Below are 14,093 nucleotides of genomic sequence, written 5' to 3'. Positions count from 1 at the left end.
GGTGGGGGGCTCTGGTGTCCGGTGGGGGGCTCTGGTGTCCGGTGGTGGGTTTTTTAACACCTCTGAGAGAGAGAAAAGGGGGGATGGAGGGATGGTGGAGGATGAGAGAGGTTGGAACGAGGGTCTTTATCTCTTTCGTTATCTCTGATTTAGTCAACACAGAACAAAGAGGTTTAAGATACATTGACCAAACCTATAAGTCAAATAATATTTCATAGAGTTTTCTACGTTCCAGGATGTAATCACTCCGCTACGTCATCATCCCCCTTTTTCTTCCATCTTTCTTTTCCCTTCCGCTTGGTATCACCTCTCTCTCTCTCTCTCTTTTGTTTGCATGTCTGACTATAGAACCCCTCGTTCTGTTCTTTAACAGTTGGGATATGTTTATTCTAATCCATTTGTTGTTGTTGTTGTTGTTGCTGACTTCCCTCACACATCATCCCTCTGCTGTCGCTCTCACATTGTTCTTCCCGCCATGCTGTAGAGGTTTTGTGGGATCCCGTCTTTGCTCTCAAACCCAAAGCTTTTCTCTTTGCTGTGAAGCAAAAGCACTAACGCACGAGCAGTAGCCTCCACTGGTGGGAGTAGTAGTACTAGTAGTACTAGTACTAGTAGTAGTAGTAGTAGTAGTAGTAGTGGTGTTTTGTCATGCACTAGTACAATGTTAGTAGTTGTGTTAAAGGACACTGTGTGACCCTGTTGTTGTTGTTGTTGTTCCTCAGGGCACCTCAGGACCCGACCCCACGACTGTGTTTGTTGATATGAGAGCGCTGCGGCACGACAGGTGAGTTCAACAAAACCAGGAAATGATTCATTGTATTGTGACTGAGAAATAAGAAGCTTAACGATGGTGGAACCAGTACGACAATATAAATATACAATATTACAAGTAAAAGTCCTGCATTTAACATCTTATTTAAGTAGAAGTAAAGTATCATTAGCAAAATGTACTTAAAGAATCAAAAGTAAAAGTATTTGACTGGTATATTACTATACAGAATATTACATAATAGATTGGAAGCGTCGTGACGTCACCCGTTGTTTTGAGGACTGCAGTTTTGAAGCCTCAAGTTTGCCGTTTTGGCCGTCGCCATCTTGGCTTTTTGCAACCAGCAAACAGAAGTGAAGGTATTTGGACGATGGAGGAGTGACGCTGTGGTAGAGACGCCGTGTACGTCTCTGGTGGCGACCTGTCAATCACAGTCTCTATTGTCTTCTCCAGGAACCTTCCCTCATTTTATATACAAGCTCCCTTCTAGGGAACTAAAGAATCCTTGAAGCATTTGTATGGAGGGTCTAACAAGCTACTTTAAGAGGCACTTAATGGCTCTCATTAAACACCTGTGAAATCAAGTGTTTCCCATTCATCACCTCGAACAGAGGTCACTAATGGGCGGGCCGCAGTCCGGACCCAGACGGCGTTGTATCCGGACCCAGGACCTGCAACCGATGGATAATTGAGAAATAATACATTTTTACTGAGCACTTCTATTTTAACCGGCACAGCTTTTATTTACGGCACTCGTATCAGGTGATGCTGCTCAGCCAATCAAATAGGTGCAATAATCAATGCAGCTTGTAATTCATCCTTAAATGCATCATTTATTTATTATGAGATGATTTATTATTTATAATTCATCCAGTTCAATTTGAAAACAAACTGATCATAAATACTGTTTAGATATAATTCAATAGATCTTTACTTATTAGATCTGTTAGTTGTTGACGACATACGGACATTAATACAACTGTTGGCCACTTCATTATATATATGGGACAAAATCAGAGCGCAAGTTACACATTATTGTGATGTTCCGGACCTTCATCTCTAACTGGACCTTGTTGAATGTTAGTTGCGTACCCCTGACCTAGACTGTGGTGGTCCGCCACAGTTTGAGCCCCGGCGCAGGCTGTCGATCAGAATAGTTGACTAGAGCACAACGTTCTCCACAGATCGAGCCTCTTCACGTTGCTCTGAAAGTGCAGCACATAGACGCATCTAATGTTCTTCCCGGGGGGTCCGAGGTCGGGGGCCGAGGTCCACCACAGTCTCCCCCCCCCCCCGTGGGAAACGCTGCTTCTTGTATTGTCTTTTCTACACATCTCCTCCTGCAGTGGATCTGTTTTCATCCGTTGAACATATTCTGTTTCCCACATTGTGTGTTGTGTCCTGAGGGACCTCCGTCCTCCTGCAGCCTCTTCTGGGCAGCTCCTGTGTGAAAGTGGAGACGTTGTTGTCTGCGTTTGTGAATGGAGAAGCATGCCACTCTGCAGAATATAGAAACAGGGCTCGGTAGAGTAAAGTCGTGCATTATTCTAGTACTGAGAGCCTTCGCTCCCGGCTGACGGAGAAAAGTTTGAATGTTAAGAGAAGCTGGAAAGTTTCTTCAAGACAGTAGGATGGTGTCGGGCACGTCAGCTCGACGCCCCGGCTGTCACCCGCACATCGTCTCCCAGTCTGAGAAAGACACCATCTCACCCAGTCTGAGTCTCGCTTCATGCTGGCTGACACCATAAATAGAGACTCAGGAGTCTCCAGAATTTGTTTTGCCAGAGTTTTGGCTTTCAGGGGGAGTTAAATGTCACTTCATGAACCAACCGGAGGTTTGAAAATCGCCGCGAGGGCTCAACATTAGTGTCAGATTTCATCTTTTTTGAGGTGGTGAACTCGTCAGTTTCCAGGCAACAGATATGGACAAACAACTGCGGGATGAACAGCTAGACTTTAAATGTATTCAAATACCTCCCGGCAAGGTGTTCCTGTGGGATTAAAGGAACAATGCCGAGGCTCCGCTGTCTGTCTGAGCTCAGATAAAACGCAGAAGTTTCCTCCCGTGTGGCTGGAGGAACGTCGGCCTCCTGTCCTCTGATGCAGCAGATCATTACGGCCTCCGGCGCTGCGACCGCTCCGCTGTCCTCAGAGACGCCTCAGCACACGAGGGCTCATAAATAGAGCCGTCAGTGTGCCTGATTACATGTAATCACCGTCGGTTCAAGCAGCCCTGTTTCTACCACTTCTGTCACATTCCTCCTGAGGATCAATATTTTCATTTTATTCTTAGTTGTCGGGAGAAAAACTTTAATTATTGTTTTTGCACAACTTCCTCTGTAATTTCACTTTGTGTGACGGACGGACTGAGATGTGCAGAAACAGAGATTTCACTTTTAAAAGTCACATGTTTCTGTCAACATCGCGTCAAAGTGCACTTTAAATATGAATTATTTATTCTGAAAGAATAAAGAAAGAACAATTATTCCGTTAATTATCAGACATTACACATTTGTCAATTCACTTCCCTTTTACCCACAGACGCAAAAACTGCACAAAAACTATAGAATAAAATAAATCAAAGTTTTTTAAAAGTTGAAAATAAATCACATATCACATATTTAAATATATTATCGTAGGACATAAATGTGTTCCATGTTGGAGTTATAGAATATTGTTTCTTTGCTCTGCAGGGTCCGACTCGTAGAGAGGGGGTCCCCACACAGCCTGCCACTGATGGAGTCAGGGAAGGTGAGCTGTTTCTGTTTGTTTGTTTGTTATTTAGTTGAAATGTCTGAACTATTTAAACGTCGATGTGTTTGGTCTCTGGTTTGTGAACAGATCCTGCCGGGGGTCCGGATCATCATCGCCAACCCAGAGACCAAGGGACCAATGGGAGAGTCCCACCTGGGCGAGGTTTGTCTACAGAGATCATGACGGCAGGAGGACTTCAGTGCTTCCTGTCTCACTAACAGGAGGTTCTGTTCTTCCCTGTTTAGTGGTGACTCGCCTTATCTTGTCACCTGTCACATGCTCGATACCTGACACTAACGGGGTCAAGTTGTACAACTTTCCACGATCTAATTAAAGCGATTCAAATACAACTGTTGAAATCCTTTGAGCTGCATCCACACAACTCCGATTTAGCTCGAGAACACGTCTAACTGTAGTTACGTTGACTCATAACTCCCACAGCGCTCCTGTGTGAACGGAGCCTCATTCAATCTGTCTGAAAGTGAAACTGCGGTTTGGGAATAGTCTCCTATGAACACCGGTTCTGGTGCCAGTTATCCGCGTTGCCAACTACTATTTCCTCTTAAGTGGAGCCTGTGTCCGCTCCACACAAGCAAAGCCCGTGTGAAACATCCCACATCACACATTAGATATCAGCATAGAGAGCTGCACCTGCTCCATGTGGTGTAACAGCTGATGCTGTACGTTTGTTGCAGATCTGGGTGCAGAGCGGCCACAACGCCAGCGGTTACTTCACCGTCTATGGAGACGAGGCGCTGCAGTCGGACCACTTCAACTCCAGGCTGAGCTTCGGAGACACGCAGACCGTCTGGGCTCGAACCGGCTACCTGGGCTTCCTCCGCAGGACCGAACTGACTGACGCCAGCGGAGGTGAGTCGGATGGAATAAGGTCAGCGTGTGACTGACGGGGCAGACGCTGTTCTCGTATCACAGAGCGGAGGATTAAACGGCTTCAGGGATGACTTTTAAGTGCTGCCGAGCTCGCAGGAATCCATTAGTCTGGTTTTCACCGGAGAGCTCCGTGATGGTCTGAGAGAGGACCGATCTGACTCACTGCAGTGTTATGTGTTCATATTGTAGTAATGTAATGATTTGGTATGAGGATAGTCGGATGTTTATACATTGAATATTAGTCAAACATGTGACTCAAAAGATGTTCGTGCATTTAAACCTAGAGATATAAAGACGATTAAACCAACATGGCGACGGCCATAATTCCAGAACTCGAGGCTTAATAACGTCAGTCTACAAACCAACGGATGACGTCACGTCCATAATGTTAATAGTGTGTGTGTGTGTGTGTGTGTGCGTGCGTACAGAGCGTCACGACGCCCTGTACGTGGTCGGTGCTCTGGAGGAGGCCATGGAGCTGAGAGGGATGCGTTACCACCCCATCGACATCGAGACCTCCGTCATCAGGACGCACAAGAGCATCACAGAGTGGTGAGGCTCCACGTCAAGCTCACGCAACACACGATGACGTCGTGTTCTCTGTGTCTCAGCTCTATCTACTATCTACACAAAGTAAACCGTGTCAACGCTGATTTGTAGTTTGGGCAAATTTGTGTGCACATAAAGAATGAAATGTAGTGAAGTAGAAGTATGAAGTAGCAGAAAATTAAAATATCCTAGTGAAGTAAAAGTACCTCAAATTTGTACTGAAGGACAGTAGTTGGGTAAATGTCCGTCATGTTGTTTCTTCTTCTTCTACGCCTCCAGCGCCGTGTTCACGTGGACCAACCTGCTGGTGGTGGTGGTGGAGCTGGACGGTTCGGAGCACGAGGCCCTGGACCTGGTCCCCCTGGTCACCAACGTGGTCCTGGAGGAGCACTACCTGATCGTGGGCGTGGTGGTGGTGGTCGACATCGGCGTCATCCCCATCAACTCCCGCGGCGAGAAGCAGCGCATGCACCTGCGCGACGGCTTCCTGGCCGACCAGCTGGACCCCATCTACGTGGCCTACAACATGTAGCGCCCCCTGGTGGAGGACGTGGAGGTGGACGAAGGATTATTTAACGAAGGCGCAAAGACGATCTGAGAAGAATAAAGCCGGAGTCCCCGAGGCACAAGAAGTTGCGTTTCTCAGGCAGCGCTTCCCCCGAGGCTCCGTGTCGCTGCCGACCATCTCCAGAATCAAGATGTTACGTTTAGCTGTCGTTTAGCGTTCAGGCTGTTTCTATTAGCAGGAGCGAGATTTGCACTCAGCCAACCCGTCCAGATCCAGAAAGTTCTGCCACTCATGCCGAATGTTTACCGGAAACGGTGTCAATCGTGCGTCGTGGTCGGCGGAAGACGACAATCGTTAAATCGCGTGTGTCTCACTTTAACGTTTTGCTGTTAAGTATTTGCTGACGTCGCTCGTTTTCTTTGTTTTCGAACACGTCCTCAGAATATTTCCGGCTATTTTTCTTTTTAAAGGATATTTACACAGAAACAAAGCAAACGGTGGCAGAAAATGATATTTTACGATATCAACCAATTACAGAGAGCGAGCTATGTGTTGATACGAGGGGGAGGGTCAATGAGGTACTGCACGCTTGTTTCATGCTCGCTCGTGTTTCGTTTTGTAAGCGTTACATTTTTTTAAAATTAATTATTCATTATTTTCTGAACCATCCGTCCCATCTCAGTGTGCTAACAGCTAACGGCTAACGGCTAACAGCTAACAGCTAACGGTTAACAGCTAACAGCTGCTGCCTTTAACTCGTTCATTGTTCCGAACAAACAATACATCAATTCATATCATGTAAGTATGTACAAAAAGAAACCGATTTAATTTATTTTGTTTCTCTTTTAGAAGTATATACGACGAGACGTTCAAGAATGTTTCGCTCTTGAATATTTGCTAATATAAAGAAAAGTAGAAAGCATTGTATTTTGAGTGAAACGCATTCACGTCAACATATTATGGTCAAATATATAATTATAGTTTATATGAAAACGTAAAGGATTCACACGATACAGGAGCAGATTGACACGCGATGCTTCGTTTTACCTGCATGTTGGTCTGAAATGTTTCAGTTTAATTTCACACGAAGAGTTCTGAACCAAAACTTTTATTTGATTTATCTGTAAAAGTTTTGACATTTTCCCCCAAAACACTCGGCGTCGATTGATAATTCATTTAAATGAGTCATTTGTGCCATTAGATTTCAAATCATCACTCACATTTCTAATTTGTGCACTCGATGTGTGAAAGTGAGTAATTAATGTAATAATACAACAAACATCTCTCTCGTGCAGTAAGACTGTCGTTTAATTAATAATAAGCTCTTGTTGGTGTAACACTGACTTACGCAGTATTATTTAGAGAGCTGACGGTTCGTTAAAGAATCCAAAAAGACAAAACTCATGAAGTCAATATTAACTCATGTTCTGCTGTCTGTGGTTCATCAAGACAACGTGAACGCTGTTCAGACAGATTTGTGATAATTTGACCTTTTTACACTAATATATATTATTCTTTTCTTATGCACAAATATTATAAACTGCTGAAAATTATGAAAAACCTCTTTCAAAATTCTCATATTGGATTCCATGACAAAGTTTAAATTCACCGTCTCTTAGTTCAACATAACTTCAATAGATTGAGATCTGTGTGCTCCATTTGAAGGTTTTATTCATTTCAGGGCACAATTTCTAATTTAAGGTTCTACATGAGTAAATATTTTAATAAATTAACTGTACTCTAATAACTGTCTGTGAGGAGACGTTACGTTAGGACGATGTTTGCTGACCTCCAGTGGAAACCTTAACTCTTAAAAACAGCTTTTTGTAACTGGTTGGCGTCACTTTTAATATGAGGAAGTCTCAACTTTGGATCAGAACTCTTCATGTGTCTCGTGTACCAGAGAACAAGCAGCGTTTCTGATCTTTCAACAGAAAACAAGTTTTAATCTTCAGTTGAAACAGACCAACAAGCAGCGCTCGGCTCTCTTAGGATGAAGGTGAATCCTCATCGCCTCCGAGTGTCCGCGTGACGGCAGGTCGGCGAGCAGCCGCAGCTCCTGTAAATATCAGTCAGAGGTCCTTCATATTTTCTACATGGACAGATCGATCAGGGCTCATACAGTGATGTCACAACAGGAACTAAAGACTGAAGACAGGAAGCAGAATGTGAGGGCGTTTCACCGGAGGCTCTTTGAACGCATCACAGAGCTGTGGTGAGGTCAAAGGTCAGCAGGAATACCAGAATGTTCCGGATTCAACACACGGAAAGAGAGAAAAAAATAAAAGCACTTTCTTCACTTCCTTTCTTTCTTGTATCAGCGAAATGTAAGTCCCCCCCCCGGTATGTTTTTTAAAGGTTTTAAAAATGTCTTATTTGAGTTGACATGAAGTCTTTCAATTCAATAAATATTTCAGCAATTTTGACAATAAAAGTGGAATGTGTGTGATTTATTATCGTTAGGCAGATTTGGGGAAATTGTTGAACAAATGGCTCTCAAATACATTTAAAAAGTGTTTTAAAGCATCGATACTCACTGAATGACGGCAATAAAACCTATATTCATATAGCTCCAAGAATGTCCCACAAGGATATCTTCATGAATCTACTACAAATTGATATTTAATTCAGATCAAATTTAAATGTTATTTAGAATGAGATAAAATGTAATTTGTACATTTTAGTTGAAAAAAACAGCAAATTTATAATAATTGTAACGGATGGAATCTTAGCTCATATAAAGTCAGTGTAATTTAATGTAAATGTCATGAAAGAAGTCAGTTTAGTATATGTTGTAAAAGAAACATATCGTAAAAGCATTGCATAATCAATGAAACATTTCTTGAAAAAAAACATCCTAGTATGTCGGAAAATTTCATTAAAAAGCCCAAATTAACAATGTTAAAATATTTCATCAAAAAACTTACAGTATAGGAAGTCTAAAAATGTCAGTATAGTATGACAGTCATATTATACAGAATGCAGTAAAAAAAAGAGTCATAGTATAGGACGTTGAAGTAGGTGATGGTTCGGTATGTCGACAAATGTCAAACAGTTTAATCAAAAAATACAGACAGAGGCCATTGTTTATATTATAAAAAACATTTCATAAAAAAGGTTGTTTGTAAAAGTGATGTAAAAAGTCATAGTATAGTATAATTTTTCATAAAATGCAATAAGTCAGTATATGTATATCATAGAATATGTCGTCATATATTATAAAACATAATCATGGTACAGTACGTCATAAGTCGATGTGTTTTCGTTATTCATCCGGTTAACTTTTCACATGACGCCGTTACAGAAACGTATCTTCAGATCATACGTTCAGTGTTTTGAAGAATCTGTCGACGTCTTAAACGACCTGCAGCAATAAATAGAGGAAGGAACACGTTCTGTAAGAGAGTCCACGTCTTAAAGGTAAAGAAGTAGAACATGAACAAACACTGGAAACAAGAACTTGTTGATACATTTATTTCCTCCATGTTAGCACATAGAATATATTTATATACATATTGCTAGCTAAAGCATAAAAAATAAAAAAAAGAAACGTCCGGAGCATAGAAAATGTTATTAAGCCACGATGAATAGTTTACAGATGGACGGGACAGAGGACGGGACACACCGCTGTTATTCCAGCTGGAAGCACACAACTACTCCGTGAGCTCAAGCAGGATCTTAGCTAGTACTCACGTGGTACTGTGTACTATAATACTGTGGAGTACTGTGTACTATAATACTGTGGAATAAGAACAGTGGGAGGTCCGGTTATGGGCGACGATCTCATCGATTACTCACTTTTTCAAGCAGAAAATAGTTCCAGAAATCAAAAGAACAAATATCATTGTCATATTGCTTCACTCTGAGAGCAACCAGGTCTTTTTCTGCAGTACATGACGAGGAAGAGAACAAGGAGAGACACACACACACACACCTTTACTCATGCAGATCAAAGAAATAACACCAACTGGAATGACATCAAAAAACGTTTCACACTGAAATCTCTTTTTCTTTGCGGCTGGATGGACGAATATAAAAACAGTGAAAAGAAATAAACGCGGAACATCAAATGTGTCAGTTTGGGGAGAACATACAAGTTATTATTAGTTTGGCTTTCAGCGTGACAGAGATATTAGATGAATCGGAGGCGGAGCTCGCGCTGAGATTAAAATAAAGAGAAAAGATGAAAGTAGGAGCTGAGAGCGTGAGGGCAGCGGGTGTGATTAACGGTTGTACACTGTACAAAACCAGACTAACAGTCATCCAGGTCACTGTGAACACAACTGAAGTTGAATATTCGTGAATACATTTACAATGTACACATAATGTGAAGCAGGAAGAACATTTATTTACATGTAGTGCAATGAGGAGGAGGAGGAGGAGGAGGAGGACGGTGGTGAAGAACGAGAGAACATGAAAAGAACTCTTCTCCAGAAATCAAGACTTAAATGTGAAGCCGCTGGATCAGAAGAGAGAGAGACGCTCAAACTGTACAGAAACATGTTACATCTTAAAGTGATACACTTAAATGAGTTTCAGAAGAAAGACGAGCGAAAGGTGTGAAGTATTTAAAGTCTGGAACAACAGTTACCGTAAATTCTCTAATAGTGGACAGTTTTCAGACAATAATAATAATAATAATAATAATAATAATATCTTTACGCTGTTTAAACAAGTGTATCAAAGCCGGATACGCCTTCTTATTCTGGGCCAAAAACTATAGAAAACACAGTGACGAGTTCCATCACCATGAACACTGTGTGTGTTGGATTGGGTCAAAAACCACCAAAACAAACCAACATTGTGTTGGTGCGTCTCTCAATACTGCCTGACTTCCTGTCTGTGACTCTCCGCTCCAAGCTCTTTGGTTCCTACTGAAGATGTAAATCTTTTAAAGACACACACACATGCATATATATGTATGTATATATATGTGTGTGTCTTCAGTAGGAACCAAAGGGCTTGGAGCGGAGAGTCACAGACAGGAAGTCAGGCAGTATTGAGAGACGCACCAACACAATGTTGGTTTTTAAAATAGGATTTGATGAATAACAGCAGCTTTTGCTGTCGGCTGCTGTTTATGAAACTCTTCAGATTTCCAGAACATATTTCCCAAAGAAAACATTCGGAGATAAAAGAGATCCATACAACAAAGTCCCACTCAGCAGCGTGTTCACACTGGGAAATAAAACCAAGAACATTCAGATCAATACATCGTATAAGCGATGAATCAAATCAAACAAACAATAAGATTTGCTTTTCCAGCTTCTCAAAACGTGAGAATGTTCCGTTCTATATCGATGTAAATTGAATATTATTTGGTGTTTAACGGACAAATCAAGTCATTTGAAGACCCTTTCCAATACTTTCTAACAGTAACGATACAAATAAAATACTGGATATTATTATGTAATGATATATATACACTATCAATAATGAGAATAATCATTAGTTGCAGCCCTAACGTTTCTTGTGTAATAACTGGAAAACAGTATACTTATATAATATAAGTATAAAGTACACACTTGATTCACATAGTATGTAGTACATCATTGGGAGTACTACCTACATAAATGTATCGGGTTAAAAAGTATTAAGTCATTGAAAAACACTTTGTTTCGTCTGTTTGCAGATGTAGATCAAGTCCTGTTGAATGGAAGAGTAACTTGAACAACTGTACTGTTTCACCAGGTCAATTATTATGTAGTACATGTTGTACAAATACTATGTAGTAATGTAGTGTGGTATTTGCACCTGAAGCGTTGAGAGAAGTTTTAAAATGTAATTTACAGACCGTAGATATAAAAGTCCCGTCTTTCTTTAGTCGAGATGAATAAAAAAGGTCCTGTCCACTATGTGAGAATTTACGGTATTTTATTTGTCACATGTTAAAAGAAGCACAAATCGATTAACAGCAATCTGCGTCGATACAGAGTAACTGAATCACGTTCCTCCGTTCAGTCAATCGTCATAACCGAGGAAACAGTCGAGCAACTTTAAAAGAGTCTCAGAAAATCAAAGAAAATCTAAAAGTGGCAATTTTATCGCCACTTTAAGAAACAGAAAGAAGTTTCCGAGCACCATATTTATACACCACTCAACATCTAGTGCAGGAAGCTGTAGAAAAGATGAATTTGATCATTCACATTTGCATAATGTTTTATATTGGTCCATCCATCGTCACTGTTTATTAAACACCAGCGAGCTTCTGGTCTGTTTTTTTGTTTTTGTTTTACCGTAATGACAGGAAAAGAAGACAAACTATGAAACCATCAACATGCACGTCGCCTCACTGGGAGCAAGAGGATGAGAAAAGAAAGAGAAACCGGCAGCGACCACCGACGACAGCGTACGCAGTGAAAGAGTCACTTCAGGTTTGACAAAGGAAAGAAACTATTTCAGAGTGCACGTCACTTCAGAATGTACGGGAGCGCTGAGAGGCGTCAGCCTCGTCTGAATAGTTTTTTTTACGACTTAAGAACAGCTGGAAAGAAGCTTTTGCCCGGATAATCTTTCTAAGCTCTATTTTATTAATTTCTTCATCTAAAAGATTTGTTTTTGTTGTAATACTCACTGCGGCCACAAGAGGGTGAACATGAGATGTTATGTGAATGCTATTTTACCCATCTAGAACATGGGGTAGTGGTGCACGTCTGCCTCTAGTGGCCAAAGTGAGTATCACAACAAAACACTCGCGCATCAACAAGGGTTTTTCTCCTGTTCTTAAATCATAACGACAGAATCCGGATCACCAGATATGTTTGTTTCTCACTCGCCTCCCAAAGCTCCTGTAAAAATGAAACTGACAAAGCTTGTAAAAATATATATAAAGTAATTTTAAGGTTGTAGGACGCAGGAGGAGAGACGACTCACCGCGCGTCTTCAGGTAGCTTCAACTAAATATCTCGTGTGTTTTTTTGGCAATATTACAAAGAAGCATTCGGGTCGTTAAGAAAACAAAAGGAGGAGAAACAGTGAAATCATGGAACCTCTCTAAGATCCAGCTCAGGAAAGATTGCTCAACATTTCCTCAATTTAGAACCAATTGAAAGCTTTTCATTCTTTTTTTTTTTTTTTTAAATATCGGATTCATAAAAACTAGTCTATTAAGAAAGAGCCCCAGGATGTGCATAATGATGTCATAGTTATAATAATACATGGAAGAGTTATCTAGTCGACTCCTCTTTGCGGCCGACGTCGTGACCCTGTGTTCCCAATAAGTGACTCGAGGACTCGATATGATTTTAGGTAGAAACGATAAAAAGGTGCTACTCACCGCAAGAGTTTAATAAAAACACTGAAGGAAACACGAACACGGTGAGCCACGTCGTCCACATCTCTGCAGTTTTTTTGTTATTTTTTGAATGTTTTCTCTATGAAAGCGGAGCTCGTTCGACGCAGCGACGGGACTCACGCTGTGTCTGAACTGTACGATTGACGGTGTGTATTTGTTGCATTTACAGTAAGAAAAGTGGATTATTTAAAAATTCAGGTAATAAAATGTATGCAGTTAACGCTCATCTGTTACGACACATTTAAATAACACATTCTCTGACACAAGCTCAACGTCAGCACTTCAGTAAAGAAAAAATAATAATAAATCGTGAAAAACAACAACACAAAAATCATACCGTAACTCTGCATTTGAGCAATCTGTTCACGATTCAGAGAATAAAACAATAGTATATAAATCAATACGATGGGTATATTAAATAATAGAAACAAAAGGAAAATAAAAAAGGTAACAAATCGCTCTTTCACGCAGAAAACGTCGGGTCCACAAAGTTTTCAGGAAGGCCAGTAGAGAAGCAGGAGGGAAGTGTGTGTGTGTGTGTGTGTGTGTGTGTGTGTGTTTTGTAGACACTGACTGACAGGAGGAGGAGAGGGAGAGAGCCAATGGCGTGCTGTGTAAGGTCAAAGGGAGGGGGCGGGGCTTGTTCATCTCTTCCTGCGGCAGGTTCGTTTGTGGTCGGCGTGCCAGTGCTCCTGCTGACACTTGATGGAGCAGTATGAGGTGTTCCAGCAGCAGTGATACATGGCCTCCTCCTCACAGTTATAGCACTGCAAACAACAACAACAACAAGAAGCTCAGGGGAAGCACTCAAGAACAAGCTGGAAGACGTGGAAAGATCATTTAAACAAACAGGAACGGACAAACCTGATATTGTGGTTGTATAAATGTAATTAATGGTGATGTTAGATTGCTGCTACGTCGCTGAGAAACACTTTTTTTAATCGATTAAACTAGAAGATAATCGTTAGTTGCAGCCCTACATGACGTATAACTTTTATAAATATTGTTTAAACACAAACTGAGACGGCTACTTAGTCCCAGGACTCACCCACTGCTTCTTCTTGGTCTGGGAGACCAGCTGTTTGTTCTGGGCCACCACCTTCTTCACCTCCTCCACCAGCTCCTCTTTACACTTCTCCTTCACCTGCTTACACTTCCGCTCCATCTCCGCCTGAGCTCCGGCCACCGCCTTGCTCACCGCCTGGCGCTTCTCCTCCTCCATCTCTGCACGGAGCTGAAGGGGGGAGACAGAGAGACTCCTTAAGAGCTGAAGACCCTCTCACAGACATACAGACCTCCTCCTCCCCCCCCCCCCCCCCCCCCCCCCC

At 41.7% G+C, this 14,093-nt stretch overlaps 2 protein-coding genes across 6 annotated transcripts in view; one reads left to right on the top strand and one right to left on the bottom strand.

Annotated features, from left to right (window-relative positions):
- LOC116396194 (disco-interacting protein 2 homolog C) overlaps positions 1-7,753 on the top strand; it is a 54,582-nt gene extending 46,829 nt beyond the window's left edge. The window contains exons 30-35 of the mRNA XM_031870637.1: positions 723-784; positions 3,463-3,520; positions 3,611-3,685; positions 4,219-4,393; positions 4,843-4,966; positions 5,243-7,753. Coding sequence (XP_031726497.1) covers positions 723-784; positions 3,463-3,520; positions 3,611-3,685; positions 4,219-4,393; positions 4,843-4,966; positions 5,243-5,495 — 747 coding nt within the window. The 3' untranslated portion in view covers positions 5,496-7,753. The remainder of the gene's footprint in view (positions 1-722; positions 785-3,462; positions 3,521-3,610; positions 3,686-4,218; positions 4,394-4,842; positions 4,967-5,242) is intronic.
- A 3,174-nt stretch (positions 7,754-10,927) lies between these two features.
- zmynd11 (zinc finger, MYND-type containing 11) overlaps positions 10,928-14,093 on the bottom strand; it is a 21,538-nt gene continuing 18,372 nt past the window's right edge. For all 5 annotated transcript variants that reach the window (XM_031870749.1, XM_031870752.1, XM_031870751.1 and 2 more), the window contains 2 exons: positions 13,814-13,999; positions 10,928-13,532 (listed from right to left, as the gene is read on the bottom strand). In XM_031870749.1, coding sequence (XP_031726609.1) covers positions 13,410-13,532; positions 13,814-13,999 — 309 coding nt within the window. In that variant the 3' untranslated portion in view covers positions 10,928-13,409. The remainder of the gene's footprint in view (positions 13,533-13,813; positions 14,000-14,093) is intronic.

The sequence above is a fragment of the Anarrhichthys ocellatus genome, unplaced genomic scaffold (assembly GCF_004355925.1).
Source record: "Anarrhichthys ocellatus isolate YVR2014 unplaced genomic scaffold, GSC_Weel_1.0 scaffold54, whole genome shotgun sequence".
Lineage (NCBI taxonomy): Eukaryota > Metazoa > Chordata > Actinopteri > Perciformes > Anarhichadidae > Anarrhichthys > Anarrhichthys ocellatus.
The sequence above is the reverse complement of the archived record's forward strand: the minus strand, read 5'-3'. Positions and strand labels throughout refer to the sequence as shown.